The 22,692-nt window shown below is 34.5% G+C and overlaps 2 protein-coding genes across 2 annotated transcripts; one reads left to right on the top strand and one right to left on the bottom strand.

The window, feature by feature from the left end:
- Positions 1-1,486: 1,486 nt before the first annotated feature.
- On the bottom strand, positions 1,487-17,486 carry LOC123688819 (dynein regulatory complex subunit 4). The gene is made up of 10 exons (XM_045627543.1): positions 17,364-17,486; positions 17,278-17,305; positions 16,880-17,069; positions 14,259-14,520; positions 12,454-12,572; positions 4,307-4,448; positions 4,064-4,231; positions 3,518-3,604; positions 3,257-3,463; positions 1,487-1,766 (listed from the first exon to the last, which is right to left on the bottom strand). The coding sequence occupies exons 1-10, from the start codon at positions 17,364-17,366 to the stop codon at positions 1,548-1,550; spliced, it is 1,425 nt and encodes a 474-aa protein (XP_045483499.1). The 5' UTR covers positions 17,367-17,486; the 3' UTR covers positions 1,487-1,547.
- Positions 17,487-18,479: 993 nt separating this feature from the next.
- On the top strand, positions 18,480-20,834 carry LOC123688821 (histone acetyltransferase type B catalytic subunit). Its single transcript, XM_045627547.1, has 7 exons — positions 18,480-18,691; positions 18,749-18,839; positions 18,895-19,148; positions 19,300-19,474; positions 19,881-20,098; positions 20,225-20,490; positions 20,563-20,834. Exons 1-7 carry the CDS (start codon positions 18,631-18,633, stop codon positions 20,713-20,715), a joined length of 1,218 nt encoding a protein of 405 aa, XP_045483503.1. The 5' UTR covers positions 18,480-18,630; the 3' UTR covers positions 20,716-20,834.
- The last annotated feature ends 1,858 nt before the right edge of the window (positions 20,835-22,692 follow it).

The raw sequence follows: 22,692 nt of genomic DNA, 5'->3' as shown, positions 1-22,692 counted from the left end.
TTGATCATCGAAGGAAAAATCGAGGGAAAAAGACCTAGGGGACGCTCACCATCACGATGGATAGACCAACTTAAAACTCTAGCTGGGGAGAATATGCACGAAGCCGTTCATCATGCCCAAGATAGGGAGTCCTGGAAGCAGCTCGTTCAAAGAGTCGCGACATGATGTCACTACACCCTTACGAGGGTTAGATTAAGAGAGAGAGATAGGGTATATCTGCTTCTTCATCATTTGGAAAGATTGTTGCCAAAGTAGGTACTAAATCATACCGCAAAAAGTGCGAATAACGTTCTGCTGTAAGGCCCTATTAAAAGCCGTCCGGTTATTGCAACATAAACATTCAAATTCTCGCGGCATTGACTGTGACATTCTCAAGTCCAGTGAGGATTTTCTCCAATACCTTCAATTGTGACGATTTACTCCCCCAATTAGGCAAAAAATGGCTCGGTCAAAAATACTTTATTATCAAAAAAATTGGTGCCTTCATCGCAGCATAATATTAATTATTCGCGAAACTGCAAATGGCGATCTAGATTATCCTCGTTTAGTTCAGTTTAAATCTGATGAATTTTGTAAGGATGATATTTTTCTTTCTTGGACGACTTCACGAGAAAAGAGTGGTCCAAGCTATGATTTAGGGCTAGCTGAATTGTAGAAAGATGAGAATTTTCTTCGGCTTCAAGAATTTAATCTGGTTTCTGCGTTTAACCGAATTCGACCATGCCGAGGCAAACAATGAAAGGATCACGTTTGAATAATTTTAGCTACCAATCTACTTACTGTGGATCATAGAATAGACAGTCTGTCATCATATTCTCGGTTGAATGTGTGAAGTGTACACAACGTCTAATGAAAACTCCTTCCTAGTTGTATCTTCTGGAATTTTGGCAACCCTCCTTCAAATAGCCGAAAAAATTAAAAAAAATTAGTTCGTTTTTCGAAAGATATTCTTCGGTTCATAGAGTCATCAGACCAGAAACATTTAATAACTGTAGAAGCTGCACAGCTGAATTCTTCATTTTAGACCTTCATATAAACTCACAAAATTTCAGTGAAATTGAAGGATAGACCCTGCAAAGTAAAATTTCACGAAAAATTCAATCTTCAAAATATGTAATCTTCAGGAACAATAGTTTTGCAACTAATGTTAAAAATATCATTTTTTCGAAAGCGTATTTTTTTAATTATAAAAAAATCCATAATATGGTTTTAACTTTAAAAGCATAAAACGGTTTTTATCTATAAACAAACTACATAGAGATATTTGAGCCCTGAAAATTTGAGGCCTCTAGCATATTTCATCCTAGAGTTGTTGTAAATACTGTGGATGGACAGACATAATCGATTTTGACCTCGTATTCTCCATCAGTATAATGAATTTGACTCAAGATTGAGACCACTTTCATTTCAAAATTAGAAAATATCAGACATTTGAGTAGAATGATAGCTGATAGTCATAATTCATAATAAGAAAATAATACACCAATTTCATGAAAATTATATAATACAAATAGGAAATACAAAATATTCAGCGATAACGAAGAATTTCATCTGTTTTTCGTTACCAGACCCGCAGGACCTTTGGGTAGACCGCCTTGACCTTCCGGTACAGTCCTCAAAGGAATGAAACCCAGCTCTATTTTCGGAATTCCATATTCATTCAACTTCTCCTCATAAGTGTCCAGTAAATCATCGTGAGCTTTACAAACTCTCGCAAGCTCGTATTGAAGGTCATGGATAATGGCGTTCTTTTTATTCAGAATGTCCTGCAATGAAAAATGCATTTTTTGAATTTCTCTTTTCCGCCAACTTCCATTAAAAATCGTTTGAATCTCATCAGAAGTTCAGGATCAGTGGCGTATCGTGAATAATTCATCTTATTTGGTTGCGTCTCAGAGTAATAAACATAGACAGAGGGAGCATACATCATTTTCAGTAGGCGAATTTTGTCCCCAACATGAACACATATCAGTATTACGATATTTCACTCAATTTTTCAACAAGAGGTAGGAACCTATTATCTCAATAAAAACAAAAAACTCTACGTATTTGGTTTGTGATCTAAATTTCCTGTTTTCCTTGAAACAATAAGAAACTCAACGAACCTATATTTCAAATGTGATCTCAATATGTCAAAAACTGAAAAAGCTAAGAAGAAAAACAACTTGAAAATTTAACGATCTGCAGAATGGTAACGGAGCCTCAGATGTGATGCCAACTATCTTCAATTTCGAAGCACCCTTTGAAACGGTCATTGAAGATCATCTCAGTGCCACAAACTCAGTAAATCGCTTGGAAAAAAGTCCTCCTTATGGTATACCGATGGATCAAAATCAGAAAAACGCACAGGTATTGGGGTATATGGGCCTAAAACGAAGATCTCTAGATCCCTGTTAAGTGAGCCCTCTATCCTGCAAACCGAGACACTAGCTTTCTACACTTGCGCCCAAGAGTGTCTCAAAAGAAACCTCAAAGGAGTGCATATTTACATCACTAAAGACAGCCAGGCTACACTGAGGTCCCTGGAATCATATAGCCAGGGGTCTCTACTAACATGGGAGTGCCGTAATACCATAAAGCAACTGGCCAGAGGCAATAAAGTAACTCTATTATGGGTACCAGGGCATTGTGGTATTGAAGGAAATTAAAATGCCGATGAACTTGCCAAAAGGCCATCAAGGTTGACACATGTTGGTCCGGAATCCTTCTCTGGTCTTGGAAAATTCAATACAAGATAGCGGTCCAACAATGAGAGAGGTACATCAGGAATACCTCGGGTCTTGCTCAGGCAAAGAAATTTGAGGTGCTTTCACAGACCTATACCAGATATCTCCTGAAGCTACCACGATCTGAGCTTCGGGTAATGGTGGGACTGTTGACAGAATACTGTCGGTGCAAACACCTTTTGTACCGCATGGGTAAGTCAGCAGAAGAGTTCTGCAGGCTCTGTAGACAGAAGGTAGAAACAGCAGAACACATAGCGTGCAAATACCTGGAGCTGACTGGCTTAAGGACCCTCTTATGGGAAATAATAAAATAGGTAAGGGAGCGTTTGCTCCATAAACAGGTGTCTATGTTTATGAAAAAAAGTTTGATTTCCACCTGAAAAATACGCTCCTAAAATCCAGATACCCTGAATCACCCTGTATATCTGGAACGGCTTCCTTAAATTATATTCAGGATTGTGAAATTTTCCAAGTTCGGCAGTATCGACCCTGGTAATGATATTTTTAATGTGCAACTTCGAAAAACTCACCTCTAACTTCTTATTGGTCTTGACAGCATGTTGAGGATCGTTCAACTGTATCACAAGATCTTCAATCAGGGCGTCCTTTTGCTCCAAATTCTCTCCCAGAACCCTCACCCTTTTCTCCAGCAATACGTTCTTCAGGCTGGTTTTTTGTTGGACCTCAAGAATGGCCTGGTTGAATCGCCTCTTCAGCTCTTGGTGTTCCGCTTGGAGCTGAACATAAAGAACGAGTAACATTGTAAAAAACCTCAAAACAATCAAACTCACTTTTTCAAATCTAATTTCCAACGCCTCGTTTGCCCATTTCAAATCTTCGAACTCTTTATTCGTTTGGTTGAGTTTTATTTTGGTATTCTGAAAATAAATTTTTGTTAATTAACTTTCACATTAGTGCATGGAAATGCAATTTTTAATTAGTCTGAAATGTTTATACCATGTATTCGTAGATCACAAGAAAAGCTGCATACAATCTAGATCGAGATATTCAAGGTTAAGAGACCTTACATTTGTTGTTGTTTGAAGAATTGATGAAAATTAGTTTGAGTATTGATAAAACACTGCTTTTCGATGAAAAAAAAATACTGTGCAAGCAAAAAATAACTGTAAGTGTTATTCAGACTCCAAAGAAGGAGTTTGAAGCTTATTCCCAAATCAAAAACGAATCTTTCTAGAGAATAGGTAGTTATTGAAAAGTTATAGGAGCGTTATAGTATAACTAGCACTCTTGAAGGACTACGTTGACGAATAGTTAGGATAATATTTTCAGATGCGTTATCCTATTTATATATGCTACAAACTGTTAGGGAAACTTACCTCTAAAGATATCTTATCTTTTTCGTAGTTCGTCAGTTGCCTTCTGTACTCGATCACCTCAGCTCTGGCTTGACTGAGAGGCTCAACCATCTTCTTATTCTCGGACATCAGATCGGCTACTTGCTTGGACATGCGTTCATTTTGTTTGCGCAAAACTTCCATTTGTTCCTTGAAGGAATATAAATATTGGGGCCAACTTCGTCACACAATATAACCAAACAGAAATGGGTTTTATCATTTTACCTTGAGGCTACTGATGAGAGCCAAGTTATTCAATGTAATGTCATTGTAATACATCTTCATTTCACTGTAGGCCTCGTCGTGTTGTTTGGTCAAGGCGTTCAATTGGGTATTTTTTCTCTCTTCTATTTCAGCTATCTCCATGCTGAAATTAGGGATTATCGAATCATCAGAGATCTAGGCAAACATTAGAGTTAGCAGTATAATCACGCTAAGGTGATTGGTATTACATATGTAACCAAAGCTGTTTTCCTTTATGTAATACCATGAAACGTCTGGATGTAGGCATCATAAGGTGTCTGCTATGGATGCCAGAGGCATAGTGGTTTGGAAGGCAATGTCAATGACCTCGCAAAAAGGTCACCAAAGGGAATACCTACTCGACCTGTACTTTTCTGGAGAAGAAAACTACAGGACAGCCATTGGAACTCAGACATAAGATATCCCACTGAAGGAATAGAGCTAAAGTATATTTATTTCAGCAATGGCATGACACCTAATGAGATTTTGGTACCAATCCAATACCTCTTGTTTCTGCTTGAAGCGTTTACATATCTGGGAATATTTGCTCGCCCTGCTATTGCTATTAATTCACGATGTTGCCTATGTTTCATTCCTATTTTAATTAAAACTTGAAGTTTTCATTTCTTCTTTCAAACTAGTTTGGTTCGAAAATTTTATTTTTAATTTTTGTAAATAATAACTTTTTTCAATGAGTTTTTTGATAAACACAAAATTTTTAAAAACAATTTTTGTGTTGATTTCATGGTAAAACTAGAAAAAAATTCAATCTGGCAACGATGATCAAAAGAAGAGCTAAGTTTCGAAATATTTTGATACTGCTAGAGAGTCACTATAAGTACTGTTATGGATCGTCTATATTGTTTTTAATTTTACAATAGAATATTCAATTTAAAATTCAATATTTCGATCCAATAAAATATATAAATTTTGATTATCTCATTAAAAAAAAATCCTACGTATTTGATTTGTGATCCAAATTACCAGTGTTCCTTGAAAAAACAATTTCGATCCAATAAAATATATAAATTTTGACTTTTCAATATTCTATTCTAAAATTAAAAACAATATAGACGACCCATAACAATAGGCACCCATCGTGGGGCCCCAATGGTTATTGGATCGAAATATCAAATTTGAAATTAAATATTCTACCTTACAATTAAAATATTATAGTCGATCCATAACAGTACCTTCTGTTATCGGATTGTAGTATGCAGTCTTCACGAATCAGACATGAAAACAGCTGCACACATTCTATACAAATGTCCAGAACTAACTATTCTAATTCGCACACTTCTGGGAAAGTGGGTTCCAAATCCATTATAATTCAAGTAAGAAGATCTTGTCTTCACAAAAAGTACAGCTTATTGCATTTCCCATCAGCAAGGCTCACTTAATTGTTTGAGACCGATGTCGGTTCAAATTGCAGATATTTAGTCAAAATAAAAGCCCCCTAACCCCTAGATAATTCACTCAAAGAAGCAGAGAATATTCAAAAATGGTATTAATGATACATCATGGATTAATTGGGAAAACGTTTATTCCAGTTCGAATGTAAGCTGAATAATTTGTCGAAAATACTGCAAAGAGGTTCACATTCAATTCTTCAGAGTTGAGGTAAACGATGACGGAGATTTATGAAATCTGAAAACAATAACTGATTAACTAAGAACCTCGAAATATTCGTCTCAGAATTCTTAAGGATCAATTACGGATGTAGAAAACTTAGTACCAACAAAACTATTTCATAAATAAAAAAACTTGTGTAATGAATCTCTTGCCCAACCAAATAACCAGAAAAAAATTCGAAATATATTCGAAACTCCCTCAATTCTAACTTGTCAATTTCTCGTATAAGAGTTGAATCAAGTGCGCTACAGTTTTCGCCAATGTTTTTACCGATTTCTCTCGCAATTCCTCTTTTGCAGAACCAAGAAGCTCCCCCAGTGGCATTTTGCCACGCATTACTTCTCCTCGTGTTGTCAACTCACTCGAATCTATTGATGTCGACGAGGAAGAAGTATTAAAACTTTTATCTGAATGGGATCCATCTGCCGCTCCTGGGTTAATATCTCAGCTCCAGCTGAAAATGAGGAATTCCAATTCTGAAAAGGTGCTCCACATCTCTCACTGCCGATAACTATCATAATAAGATCGTCTTTTAGTTCATGTCAATTACCATCTGCTTGGAAATAACTAGGATCACTCGTGTTTTCAAAAAGGGGGACAAACTATTTCTAAGCGATTAGCGTCGCTTTAGCATCCTTCATATTATCTCCAAGATCACTGAGAGAGTTGTACGTAACAAGTTGCTCCATTTCTTGTTTGAAAACATATTTCCTGAGCACGGTTTCCTACATGGACGTTCAGTCTTCACTTGTCTCCTGCAATGCCTTTAGCACTGAACGAAGTCTCTTGACTGTGCGATATCTGCGGATGTTATCTTTTTAGACTTTTCTCAAGCCTTCGACCGTGTCCCATTCAATCTGCTTTACAAACTGGGACATTTTGACATTAGAGGCAGGTTTCGTTCTGGTTTTTCGGATTTCAGGGCGGTTGTTAGTGGTGTTCCCCAGGGCTCTGATTTGTGTCCGCTTCTTTTTCTGACTTACGATTCCGATCTACCAATACTCACTTTCAGCCTTTCGTTCACAAAGCAAACGTGGTCAAATTATTTTACGATGCTGGCTTCCCTGATATCCTTCAAGGTGACCTGGTGCGGGTGAATCGATGATGTAGCCAATGACTCCTCCCTCTAAACGTGGACAAATGGAAAGTTTTTCATCTTGGTGGACGCAGTCCGAGGCTCGAATATCTTGTCGATGGCAGTGTTCTGGAGTCATGCATGGAGCATAATAGCATATAGGCATAATTATTAAAGAGGATCTCTCCTAGTCCATCCAAGTGGACAAGTTATCAGAGCCAAAACACGGGTCAAGCAAATTTCCAGCCAAACAGATAGATAGAAACAAAAACATCAGGACTAGTTGCTGGGAAAAATTTCAAATTCAAATCATATGGACCTTTGTACAAGATTAATTTTCACAGTTCACATTTTAGAGTGTGTATAATCCAAGAATTGAATTAAAATACCATCTGCTTTCCAAATCTTTTCTCAGAAATCATAATAGCATTTGGTACGAAAATTGGTAGTAACAAATTGCTACTCCTCAAAAACAAAATTCATCAATATTGAAGGCAAAAAATATAATAAAATTAAAAAAATCCTCGAGCAACTTGGCAACTCATACAATTGCAAACATGTATTGCTGCGATATATTCTACTCGCCGTTAGATATTCACTGAAATCTTTTATTTTGATATTTATTATGTTTATCCACGTGTCGATATATTTGGCCCTGTTTTTAAACGTGGGTTTAGTGGATCGAATAACTGTTTTAACACTTTTATAATATAAGTTTTATTCTTAAACAGAACAGGAGAACAACGGCTTCCAAGTTTTTTTTTTATACAACTTATGACGTACTACTCATAGACAAGACAAGACTATATGCGGCTGCGCAATACATGTCATTGATACAATCATAGAATATGATCAGTGTTACCACTAGGATAAATTAACTTGCCATTGTTCCCTAAACATAATAACAACACTCCCCCTCAATGGTAAGTTACCCAAAAAAATTTCTTAAAATACATTGCAGTTGATTGTAAAATTATTGAATGAACTTAGAGACAGCGGTTTCGTGAACAAATCTGCGAGTTGCAGTTTGGTTGGAATATACTTTAGTGAAACTGTTTTATCATTTATTTTGTCTCGAATGAAATGATAACGAATATCAATATGTTTGAGTCTCTTGTGGAACTCTGGGTTCCTACACACTTTGATAGCCGATTGATTATCTTCATAAATCATGACATTTAAACTATCACAAATTTTTAAATCACTAATTAAACTCTTAAGCCAACAAGCTTCACTTATGGCTAAGCTTAAAGCTATATATTCCGCTTCTGTTGAAGACAGAGCTACGGATGATTGTTTTCTAGAGCACCAACTGACTGTGCACCCAAAAACTTTAAATACATAACCAGACGTAGATTTCCTGTCTGTTCTATCCCCAGCCCAATCTGCATCAGCATATCCTTCAATTTCATTCTGAAAATCAGTTTTTCTAAAAACTAAACTTAAATTTTGTGTTTTTTGAACATATCTTAAAACTCGTTTAATCGATTGCCAAAGTTGTGAACTTGCAGTTGATTGATATCTACTTAGGATACTTATGCTTATACATAGATCTGGGCGAGAGCATAACATGGCATACATTATAGAACCTATTGCTGCTCTACATCTTTCTTCAATTTCTATACTTTCAGAATTTTTGCGTTTAAGATCATCATGTCTAAAATTTGGTTCCATAGGGGTATTACAAGGTTTACAGTTTTCCATTTTAAAAATTTTCAACATTTTCTTTAGATATAAAGTTTGGTTGATTATGATTTCATTTTTCAATACATTTTGTGTGATGTGCATACCCAAAAAATAACTGATACCTCCTAAGTCTTTCATTTTAAAGTGTTGATTCAAAGTAACTTTTAGATCATCAACCTCTTTTTCATCTGATCCGGCAATTAATAGATCATCAACATAGATCAATACAAAAATCTTTGAACAGCCTGAAATTTTGTAGTAAATACAGTATTCATTTTGAGATCTTACAAAGTTCAATGTCATCATTAAATCATTAAATTTTTTATACCAATTTTTTGGTGAGGATCGTAATCCATATAAGGACTTCCTTAGCTTTGCAAATTTTCCTGTGTCAGTATTAAAACCTTTAGGTAATAAAATATATACATCATCATCTATTTCTCCATTTAAAAAGGCACTACATACATCAAGTTGATGTATCCTGAAATTTAAATTATTGCATATAGCTAAGAAAATTCTTACAGAAGTTAATTTCGCTACTGGACTATAAATATCGCCGTTTAATGGAATTGTCTGTTGAAAACCTTTTGCAACAAGTCTTGCTTTGAATTTCGTGACACTACCGAACTCGTCTTTCTTCCTCTTATACACCCATTTGCACTCTATGACAGGCCTTTTAACATCACTATCACACACTACTTCAAACGATTCATTTTCTTGCAACGATTTTACTTCCTCCTCCATTGCCTTCCTCCATTGCTCAGCCTCAACGCTTTTCATAGCATCTTCATAGCATGTTGGTTCGTCATCTTCTGTAACTGTCAACAACAAACTATCCAAATCCATTTCAAAATCTTCAAACCTTGGGTTTCCTCTTAAGTTTCTTCTCAGGTTATATCTTCCATTCACTATTTCTTCACTGATTTCTGGATCCAACTCTTCTTCATCGGTAATTGTCTCTTCATCGTGTACAATATTATCAATTTGGGTATCTTCTAACTCCAAGTCTTGATTTTCTTCAATATTACAGAATTCAGTTATTTTACCTTTTGTTTCTTGAACTTTTTCTGGTAGGAATATTACATCCCTCTGTATGACAACCTTGTTTTTATCAGGTAAATACACTCTAAATCCCTTTGTGTCTTCTCCATAACCAAGGAAGTATCCTTGTTCATTTTTTGTGTCCCACTTCAATCTATTTTCCTTAGGTACTAGTACTGAAACTCTACTTCCAAAAATATTAAAATTTTCCATCTTATATTCCTTTTGATTCCATAATTCAAAAGGAGTTTTAAACTGAACAATGCTTGGACCAGAGCGATTCAGAACATATGTAGCGGTATTTATTGCTTCTGCCCAAAACATTTTTGTCAAATTTTTATTGCTATGTAACATTGTCCTGGCTGCTTCAACCAATGTTCGGTTTTCTCGTTCCGCCCTTCCATTTTGTTGGGGAGTATATACCACTGTGCGTTGGTGGCATATACCTCTGCTTTGCAGACATTCCGTTACCTGTTTGTTCACAAATTCTAAACCATTGTCTGTCCTCAAAACTTTCATCTTTGCACCAGTTTGCCTTTCTGCCATAGATATATAATTTTCAATTGCTTTTGCTACTTCAGATTTCTGCTTTAGGAAATAAACATGTCTATATGAGGTGTAGTCATCTTTAAATAATAAAAAATATCGAGCTCCTCCTAACGAAGGTGTTTCCATAGGACCACACACATCTGCATGAACTAGCTCTAAAGGTACAGTAGCTCGTGATTCACTATGTTGAAATTTTAATTTATGTTGTTTGCCCGATAAACAGTATTCACAAATAAATTCATTGTTTATATACTCAACATTCATTTTTTTAAGGAAATCTTTGATGTACTTAATATTTTGATGTGCTAATCTGTGATGCCAAGTCTCTAAATTTTCTATATTTTTAACTGTCATACATTCAGAAATATTATTAGTTAATTCATTTTCTATTTTGTTTTCATACATTTCCTTCTTGAACTGCATTTTATATAATTTATTCTGTCTTAGTGCCTGGGCTCTAATATTTCCATATTTATCAAAAAACTTACATGATGAATTATCAGATGACATGAAATATCCCTTATCAAGAGCACATCCAGCCGAGAATAAATTAAATTTTAGGTCAGGTATATACAAAACATTCGATAATGACGTTTCAATGAATTTTCTTCCATTATAGGACCACATTTTAATATTTCCATATCCTCTTACCTCCAATGTTTGCCCATTTCCAACTTGCACCATCCTAGGGGTTCGATCCTCGAACATTTTCTCGAACAAGCTTCTATCCCATGTCATATGTTCAGTGGCTCCCGAGTCAAGGTACCAATCACCTGATTTTACACCATCTGAATATACCATAAAAGCGTTGTGTTCCACTTCTTCTTTGACAGGATTCTTATTCGACGGTTCTTCCTTTTTCTTCTTGATCCAACAAGTCTGAACTAGATGTCCTTGTTTTCGGCAGTAACTGCAAAATTTATTTGTTTTATCAGCCTTATCATTCTTAGAGTTCTTAGTTCGAAAGTAACAGTTCTTTGCTATGTGACCAGCTTTTGCACAGATGTAGCATTTTTTGGTTGGATTATTCTGAGAACTCGTTTTGCTTACTAGTGCTGTTGTCGACTCTACTGTTTTGCATCTTTCTTCTTCAAGCAATAATCTAGAGGTTAACTCTTCCAATGTTTGATTTTTATCTGGAACTGACTCCCATGCTGATCTGAAGTGTTTAAAATGTTCTGGCAAGGTCATCAAGATTTTAGTAATTATCATTTTATCTGACAGAACTTCACCTGCAGTCTTTAATTTGGTTTTTATTTCCTCAATTTTGGATATAAATGTATTCACAGAGGAATCAAAGTCGAGCATGAAAAACCTTTGTTGTAGCAAATGCACACTTACAACTGATTCTTTATCATATACCGTTTTTAATTTGGTCCACATTTCTTTCGCAGATTCACATGACAGTAAGTGAGTTAGAGGACCTTCTTCCATACGTGTAACCAACAATTCTTGAGTTTTTGCGTCGTCCTTGAGCCATTTGTTAAGTTCATCTCCTGAACTGGGTTTTATTCTTGAACCATCCGCGATCTCGAAAAGACCTCGTCCTTTTAATATAATACTGGTTTGAAACTTCCATATGGGCCAATTATCACCATTTAATTTTAATGTCGTCGTGGTCGTGTTATCTGCCATTTTACACCACACGTGGTTTTTTCGATTTTACTTTTCACACACTCGAAAAACGTATCGTTAAATTGTTTTTATTCCAGTTGCACGACTGGGCCCATAACCTGTTTTTAAACGTGGGTTTAGTGGATCGAATAACTGTTTTAACACTTTTATAATATAAGTTTTATTCTTAAACAGAACAGGAGAACAACGGCTTCCAAGTTTTTTTTTTATACAACTTATGACGTACTACTCATAGACAAGACAAGACTATATGCGGCTGCGCAATACATGTCATTGATACAATCATAGAATATGATCAGTGTTACCACTAGGATAAATTAACTTGCCATTGTTCCCTAAACATAATAACAACAGGCCCATATTGATTCCACTGCTATTTTCAAAAAAGGAAATGATTTAAAAAAAATGTTTAATGTGCAGTGTTTTCACAATTCCTCCAGGGTTGTCAGAAGATGAAATGGTGAGAAGACATCTGAGTTATCACAGTATTGACTAATATTAATCAGCTTACCCATGTTTCAGATTTAGTTCGTTTGTGAGTTCCGTGAATTTTCTCTCGTATTTGAACTCCAGCTCTTTGGCCTTCTCGTCGAATTGAGATCTAGATTTGCTCGTTTCTTCGCTGTGTTGCTGAGAAAAATTGATACAATTAAAATGGCAACCTTTCAATTTAAACTTAAAGATGAAGGGTGTATTATTAAGATCACAAGATTTGAAGGTTAAACGGTGATTTAATATTCATTGGTTTACAAAAATTAAGTATGGAACAAATATTTGGTCAATAAATTTCATTATGAGTAATATAACCTCCAAAGACTATTGCAGGTTTTCTATAGGAGGACGGAACAACTGAACATGAAAATCTCCAAGCAAAAGCCCCAATGCATGACCATAGCAAGAGAGCCAGTACGATGCAAGCTTGTACTGGAAAAAAGCTTAATTGAATAAACTGTTATGTCATTTGAATACCTCGGATGCAAAATCACAAGCTCTGGTTTCCTGGGGGATAAATTGAAGAAACAGACCAACAAAGCCGCTGCCATCTCAGGACATCTGAAATATCCAATCTGGAAGAACAAACATCTGAGTACAGAATGTCAAGCATATATATATATATATATATATATATATATATATATATATATATATATATATATATATATATATATATATATATATATATATATATATATATATATATATATATATATATATATATATATATATATATATATATATATATATATATATATATATATATATATATATATATATATATAACATGTGTAGGACCAGTTATGACATATGGCGCCAAAAAAGAGCTGAAACATCGGTAACAAAGAGAATCGTAAGAACAACCGAGATGAAGACCCTGAGAACACACAAGATACACTAAACGGTAGGCAGGGGAATACAACCATTAGAAAAAAAGTGCCAAAACGACGATGTTGTGAGGTGGATAAGAGGGAGAAGAAGGCAATGGAACCAACAAATAGACAGAGTAAGTCCAGACAGGATGGCCAATATTGCAAGAGACAACATACCTCACGGAAGAAGACCATTGGGACACCCACCAAAACGATGGCGTGACTGCTGGCAATCTGCATTTCAAAAAACAAATACATGAGGAAAACCGGAACTAAACAGACAATGTGTCTTCTTAAAGTCGAAGAAGAAGAATAAAAAACAAAAGAAAACAAATTGGGGTTATTTCAAACGTATTCGTTTATGAATCTTAAGATATACAAGCATCAGTTCAGTGAAAGTGAAATGAAAGCAACACTGACGATTTACGATACTGGAATCCAGCATTCAGAATTAACCCAATTTGTGTATGTTTCGAAATTATTGGAATTTCAAACTGGGATTGTTTCTTATCACTTTTGTGACAGGCTCAGAAGAACTAGAATGAGACTAGAGCTAGACTGGAAATCCTGGAATGATGATGATCATGACAAGGATGCATTTGATAGTAGGGGGTGGCATTTAACATTTGAATAATCTTTAAGGGGACAAAGCTCTTAGCTGACCTAGGAATACGAGAGAACTGCTCACGCCTAGTCTAACTCCGACCTTGTATACTTAACCCCCAAACCAAAACTTCCCGGTACCATCTAGCTGCTGAAGACGGAAAGAAGAGGCCGTATGCAGCTAACAATAGAAGGTTTAACAATTTTAACATCACAAAATTACTCTAATTTGAATACATTTTTACGAGATATGCTTTTAATCAAAATAAACTCAGTTTTAAGTTACAATCGAATTTAAAACCACACAATCCCCAACAACAACAAAGGGGCAAGTTCTTATACTCACCAGTTTCAAATTTCGCACTTGATCCTGATGGTTGAGCTCCGTCTCCTGGCTCTTGTTCTTCAAGGCTATTTTGTCGGCCAAAAGTTCCTTCTCTTGATTTATATGGCTATCGGCCGCTCTTTTAAGAGACACCAAGGATTGAGCCTTGCACTCGGTGAGATCGTTCTCATGCTCGTATTGCAGATGTTTCACTTTCTGCTTGTAGAATCTCAAGATCTCCTCGTTTTTTTCCGTGTTCTCTTCTATTTGGCGTTCCTTGTTCCTGAGAAAATATGGGGAATATACAAGAAATACTTATAAGCAGGAATACAGTAAACTTATGTATGTACTTAAAATTAATCAGTACAAACAAAGGTTTTTATATATATAGCATGTTTGCAGAATCATAGTTTAAAGACATTTCATAAAAAGCGCATTTCCACAATTATCGAAAAACGAAATGAACGTTTTAGAGATTAGGGAAATAGTAATATCAGGCTGCAACGGCATGGAGGTTGGAACAGTACGTCTGTTGCCGAAGAATATTTAGAGAACAGTAAATCTACAAAAGTGAGGTTTTAAGAATGCTTGCAGGCATATCTTTTTTTTCAGAAAGTTCTAACTAAGCAATTAAGCATGAATCCATGTTTTCTGTAGGCAATCTAACATTAGATTAGGTTATAATAGTTTCCCTCCCGAGGTCAGCACCTTGTCGTGGTGCGAGGATTTGTGGTAACTGCCTGCTGTAAAGTAGACAGTGAAACTGAGACTGACCAAAAAATGTGGCGTGGCTAATCAAAACCTGCTGCATTCCTCATACCTCAACAATCCCATGTTCCCCCAAACACAACATTTCTGCCAATACCTCGCCCATCCCTAAGAACATCCCCTTATCTATAGGTAAATAATAAGCCTTTATAATAATAATAATAAGCCTTTATTTCCAACAGGTATACCCAATTACAGGAAATCAAAAACAACAATCAATACTAATTTAACAAGAAAAAAAAAAAAAATTATTAATGCTATATCATGAACATAATCCAATAAAATCATGAAAATTAAGAGATAAACAACCCATACACACCCCAAAATACAGTTTTCAGGCCCCGGAAAATAAAAACAAAATACAATAAATAAATGGAAATCGAATACAATATAATGTCATGCGTGTTCCCCTCAACTTCAGATGTTTTCATTCAAATACAAATCACATATATGAACCAGAGATTGAGAATGCAGATCACATCTATCCGCTAGAGAGTTAACAACGGAACAAGCAAATCTCAGTGGTGACTGCAACAGCAAATTAGTTCTTGGTGTACTTATGTAAAAAAAATATCTAGTTCTAGCATTCGGGCGAGGTACGAAAAAATCTAGCTTACTCAGCAATTCAACGCAGTCAATTCTACCACCCAGAAGACCATGAAGGAATTTGATGGCATGCAAACCTCTTCTGCATTCGAGGCTTTTTGAATTAAATCTTGATAATAAGATACTATGATCGTATCCCCTAGGTGGGTATAGTCCATCCTCACGATATGAAAGCCACTTCAAAAACCTTCTTTGTACAGTCTCTAGATGGTGAGCATGACAGTAAAAGTGTAAGAATAGCTTTAGCTAAACTTTCGCCTATTAAAGACGGTTATTATTATCTCTACCCTTCCAAGCGACAGGTTCTAGTAGAACGAGCAACACGAGAATAGAAGCAGAACAGCCAGCTAGCCGTCTGGCAGGGTGCTCCAAATAGACACAGAACCGACCAGACAGAGGCCATAAAGGTAGGTGGCAATCATTGACAGGTCTAGCAGAACGAGACACAAGAGGCCAAGAAGGAAGCAAGAAGATGCCAACATAAAATCAAAAAAACTCCCCTATCATAACTTCCCGACACGAACTAAGGTGAATCCTATGCTATGAGGACTTGGCATTTACGTTAGTTATGCTCGTTCGCAAAGGAAGACAGACTCTTGGGTCGAAACCAAGGTCAAGAGGCATTTCCTCGTGAAAGATTAAGTTTGAAGGGAGGAGGCTTGTCGACCAAGTCCCTGAGGGCAACTACCTCAGGCTTAAGTTCCGTAATTAGAGCTATGAGGGAAACCACGGAACGAGGGAACTCATTGATGGGTAGTTGCCTCACGCTTTTTAGACTACCTATTGAATGACTCTACTACCAGAAATGAATTGCTTCTACTCTATCCCACACTCCTTAAGCAGGACTGCGTTACACCAAGACAGGCATTCCGCCGTAGAGTACCAAACCCATGGTGAGCCACCCGCACTGAGGCTGAACGGGTAAGAGAAAGGTTCGCATCCTTGGAACCTGGCCCCCAGCGACTTTTTCCTGTTCTCAGACCTCAAAAGAATGCTCGCTGGAGAGAACTTTAGCGCCTATGAAGAAGTAATCGCCGAAACTGAGGCCTATTTTGAAGCGAAAGACAAATCGTAGGTTCTACAAAAATGGTATCGAAAAGTTGGAAGATCGCTATAACCGCTGTATCGCCCTCGAAGGCAACTATATGTTGAATAATAATAATAATTTTGCCAAAAAAGTGTTTTACTACGGTAGACCAAGGACTTTTCAATTGGCCTGTTACATTATACACTTGGGCATAATGTTAAGATAATTAAAGCCCACTTACCTGATTTTAGCACGTGCTTCTTCTAATTCGTTCCTTGTTATCTCCCAGAAAGTTCTCAGTTTATCTCTTTCCAGTTGAAAATAATTTCTCTCTTCTCTCTCGCGTTCATTCTCTTCTTTGATACGTAGACAAAATACCTCCAGTTGTTCTCGAGTCATGGAGGACGTATCCACCCCATCGATAACAGCAGCTAAATACAACCAACATATACTCAAGAGTTCTTAAATGAATAAAACATAAATTAAGTTTCTCCTTTTCAACTTTAAAATACACTACTGCAATAATATTCGTATAAAAATACTGAAATCAAAATTGAACATTTCTCGAATGCATTTTAATAAAAAAGGAGAATAAATTGATTTTTCCTTATTATAAGCACCGAAAGCTTCAATACTCACATTTGCCGCCTCCTTTTTTCTTTGGCGGCTGCAAATAAAATGGTCCTATGATGAATCAATAATAGACAAAGCAAAAGTAATCTCACCATTTTTTAATGAGAATGTGTTTCGTTTCAGCAGTTGATTGAATTGAATAATATTTGACGCATTATTGAGCATTGAGTGTCATGATTTCGTAGCTAAGGTCACTAAGGTAGCAATGTTTAATCGATATAGACGATATATACCTACCTTAAAGGTTCATAAAATATGAATTCTTTTTTCTACATTCATGTGAAGAACAAATCTTTATTGAACTATATATTCCGCGAAAACCCAATTACATAAGTTCTACATAATTTTTATCATTACACTCATCTGTCATTCTACCACAGCTTTTTCTGATCATGACAAGCATAAACATTCAAATCGATGTATAATTAAGTATATTATGTATAATAATATTATGTTTTTAAAAGATTGCAATTGCAAATAAAGTTAGAGTCAATTTTTTTCTGATTTTTAGTATTAATTATTAACTTCCTGCAGCAAAGCGATAGTAGGTACATATCAATTAACTATCGAATATTTCACTTTTAAATTGGGCCTTCCATTTTCTTATCAACGATGCGATCTAATTGAAAAGATGCTTGTTGAAAAATGGAAAAAAGACTACCTTCTGTACATTACTTTCAATGTCAATTCGGTACTGTGGGCCTCCCCTTGAAGAAATCCTGGACCCTCCCCTGGTATCACGTACTCACGTAGAATGCTATATTAAAGGGTTTTCTTATAAAAGGTTGCATTTTGATATTAAAAAGTTGAAAAAAAGGTATTTTAAAAGGAATGAATGGATATTTATTTTATTTGATATTTCATTGTGAAGAGGAAGATAGTGATAGAAAATATATTTTTATCGCAAGATTCTTATATTTTAGGAGTTGTGCAAAGCTGGCAGCCTGATATTCATATGAAAATGTTTCTTAGGAAGTACGTATAATTGCAAACGTAAATTGTGGAATTTCAATTTCTAAAAAGAAAGTAAAAAATTACTTAGCGGAACATTCGCAATAATAATAAACCTTAAGTTTATTATTATTCATTATCGTAATAAATGAATTATTGCTAATTAGATATCAATTGAATCAATTGAACTATTGCTCAAAAAATATATAGTTAACTACCACAGAAAATCAAGTACAATCAAGTAGCTTAATCATTCAAATAATGTCAAAAAAGTGGCGGTTTTTTAACCTCAATAAACGGATTGAAAAGAATTTCACCAAACATCAAATTAACAGCAATATTCTTCGATTTATTTCACGTCCCTTCGGTGAATCTAAATAGATAAAACATTTTTGATAGTTTCTGAAAATGGAAGAAAAATTGAGCAAATATAAGAGCAATGCACTGGAAGCAGTTTCTTTTACATTAGGTATTACATTTAACTAATCTGTGTTTTAAATATATTCAATTTGTCTATTTGTTACAGTGATTTCAGAAAGAGAAGTAGATAATCCTGGTGTTTGTGAAGAAAGATGTATGTTTCAACCTTTACTTGCTCATCAAGTATTTGGTGAAAGGTAATGAATCATATTGAAAACTAATTCACACAATTTACAATATTTATTTTTTCAGAGAATTAATTTTCGGCTATGAAGATCCACATATCAATTTATTCTACCATCACAATTCTTTAAAATGTTTGTTAGATATTAAATATAAAAGTAAAATATCTGGATTTGAAGTTGACGATATACCCAAACTGATGAATGAATGGCTTCCGAGAAATTATTTCACTTCCAAGGAGGAATACAAAAGAATGATCAAAAATGATGTTAAGGATCAAATGTTTGGAACCGTAATTCATCAATTTAAACAAAGTAATGAAGGTGAGTCATTGATGTTTTGTGTATTGGTAAAAGTGTCACTCATTAGTACTGTAAAGCGTATAACCTAATAAAGATGTTATTTACTTTCTAATCATGCTTTCTGATTAGAATATTCCAAAGATTATTCGAGTATTGCATAATTTTTTTCCAGTTTTCTTTCTGGATGAAGGAGAAGTTGCAACTTGTACTTATAAAATTACGCGTGTAAATACACAGGATGAGTTATTCCAAGAATACCACGAAAGATTTGAAACATTCATTATATGGTTCATTGATGCAGCTAATTTCATCAATCTAAAAGATGATAGGTGGATTATCTTCTATATGTGAGTATCAGATTTATGAACAAAAACATAATGAAGTCGACTTGATATGTCGAGCAAAAAAGTGAAGTAGTTCATATCCCATTAAATCTAGATCATCATGAAACCAAAATTAAAGTAAGGGAACACATAGGGTATGTGAAACAAATAATTCTAACAAAAATTTAGTGACAAAGCTATAGAGTAAAGAGGGAGAATTGCATGTTTGAAATATAGAAAACATCGTCCTCCTTACTTGATTTTGCATGTGGTCAATTCATTTTTTTTCAATATACTGAATTTTGAATTTCAATTTAGGTTCATTTTTTGGAATTTCAGCATTATGCCTTCTTACATCATTAAATAGCTCAGCAATCATAGTATTTATGAAAAGGGAACATGAATTATGTATGAATTTATTTTTCTACAGGTATGAAGAAGTAGAATTGCCAGGAAAGAATGAAAAAATTATTAGTCCAATAGGTTTCACAGCAATTTACAAATTCTTCTCTTATCCTGATAGTAATAGGGCAAGAATTAGTCAATTTTTCATTTTACCAACTCATCAAAATAAGGGATTAGGCACTATTTTTTATCAAACAGTCTATAGCCAAATTATGAAGATGCCGGATGTAACAGATTTGACAGGTGAGAACATTTCAGAATTTTTTATATATTGTTTAGAACTGCTCTGGGCATGTGTATATTTTTTCATAAAAGCAGGTTCATTAATAAATAATTATTCAGTTAAAAGATAAATTTAATTGATTTCAGTTGAAGAACCAAATGAACTATTCCAAAAGATGCGCGATTACTGTGATGCAATACTTATCCATACAGATTTAAAGAAGAATGGTCGTAACATAGCATCGATGAATAACAAAATTCTGTACTCTTACTTTGCCAAACATAAGATAAATAGGAAGCAAAGTTTGAGATTATCAGATATATTACAGTACGTTACTGCCATACAAAGTGGACCTAAACAAAGGAGACACATACAAGATCTTCTATACGAGAGGTTCAAACATCAAAAAATGGTAATATTAGAACAAAACATACCAAAGTACTTTTTTGAACGTTGAAGTGAGTTCATGAAATGTTATTTTCAGAATGAAAAGAGAGTAGGTAAAATGGCTAGAGGATCACTTACTAACAAAGAAGAAGTAAATGAGGATGAATTACATCAAGAAATAGAATCCTATATCAGTCAAATAGAACCTGTTGCTGATAAAATAGTTAAAGTATTATTAAAAGCAGAATGAATATATTTTGTTGTATTACGTTTTAGGCTAAGATGATTACTGTGAATCATTGTGTTGTTACAAATTTCATGTTATTGTTCAGTCTTTTTTTTACATTGAAAATGAATTTGTATTTCTTGTTTGATTGTATTACTTTCCAACCATATTTTGGTCTATGAAAGCCTCAAAAGAAACGGGGATTAATAATAAGATGAATAAGAAATGGCATAATTAATAAAACTAAAAATTTGAAAAATGAACAGTAAAGTTCACACAATCAATTAATCTTGATTCATAATTCCTTTATGGTTTCAAGCAAATTAAAAACATCTGAACTGAATTGAGTTAATGTATGTAACAACCCTTCAAAAAAACATGTTCAATGTTCTCAAGATTGTCTAACATGATACAAATGGATGGATCAGTATTGATTTAGGTTTGACTTAGGTATTCAAATATTCCATTTCAATTGGTACATATGTGAGAACAAAATGCAAGTTACACCAACATTGGAGCCTTCAATAGGATAAGAAATCCCAATTCAAAAGTAAAATTATCATTTGGTTAAGTATAAATTGTTTCGTTAATTTTGAAAATGTGTTAAACCTAAAAGATTCATGTTGACAACATATATCAAAAATTATGAAAATAGCCATGAAAGTTTCTGCTGAAATACTGATAATAGATCTTTTAGCCATCAAGATACAATTTGAGTTCATATTAAAAAAGCTCAACCAATGGGTGTGGCACTGTCCTTCCTCGTCCTTAACTCCTGAAAACGTCGGCTTTACATTATCTTTTGAGTATGTACCTGAAATTCCATCCATTTTTTCAAACCGCATGCATTAGTTGACAGTGATAATAAAATCTCACCGAATGACGAATATTGAAATTGATTCTTTGCTTATCACTTGGTGAAACATAATATTTTTTATTAATATTGAATTTTGAAATTGCAAACAGGTGCATTGGAATATGATTTTAGAATGTGAATAATTTCAGACAATTTTCTTTAGTATTATTTTTTTCTTATCCACTTATTGGTTTTTCTCATTAATCGATGTTTTTATCAACCGTCTGAAGCTTTGAACAGAGGATAGAACTAGCATTGTTTATGCTGGGGGAACTTAATGAAAATCAAATTAATAAATAGCACATTTCACCTAATTAAATATCTGTTTTAATTAGGTGGAATGTCTAATAATTCCATTTCTGTTTGCATAATACAATTAAAAATATTATTTTTGGTTTGTTATTCATCTCTCCAGAGTTCTCAATTCTTCAAATTAGCTCAGTAGTTTGTGTCTTCAAGATTTTCATCACAAGCATTCTAAACATAAAACTTTTCATATCTGCATTCAACAAAAACAAAGTATTGCTTGTTTCTTTATGAACAATTAGATTCTGCAAAGAAAAATGTATATTCCCCATTCAGAAAATCTACGTGGCTCAATGCAAATTATATTTTTGCAATTCCTCAAGGTCGAGCCTTTGAATGATTTTCTTGCTCAGTATGTTTGAGTTTATTAATGTTTTGCTTTAGAGTATCTTAAAATTGATTCTGTTTACTCCCAAAATCATCAGCTAGGCCAACTTTGTGCATACGCATCTCTCAGCCTGCAACAAACTCTCAGAACGCCAGCATTGTCCAATCTTAAAACTAGGGATTTTGTTAGATCTTGTTTTGATATTGAGAGAGGTCTTTGAACGTTTCAAACCCAGGTAGCAAAATTCTAATATTAGATAAGAATTGTAAAGGATACACTTATGTTCAGACATACTGTCAAACTCATAAGTTGTTCAGAATGGTACAAAATGCAACATTTTTTTCCTTTCTGAATATAATTAATAAAGGTTCCTCTACCTTCGGTAGCAATAAAACATTGAATAAGCAGAGAAAAAATAGGAACACCCTAATTTATATCAACATCAAGATACAGCAGATCAATCCATAACTTATATGTTAATAAAAATCAAAAATAAAAATTGTACTGAATT

This window comes from Harmonia axyridis, chromosome 1, assembly GCF_914767665.1.
Source record: "Harmonia axyridis chromosome 1, icHarAxyr1.1, whole genome shotgun sequence".
NCBI classification, from domain to species: Eukaryota; Metazoa; Arthropoda; class Insecta; order Coleoptera; family Coccinellidae; genus Harmonia; species Harmonia axyridis.
The sequence above is the reverse complement of the archived record's forward strand: the minus strand, read 5'-3'. Positions and strand labels throughout refer to the sequence as shown.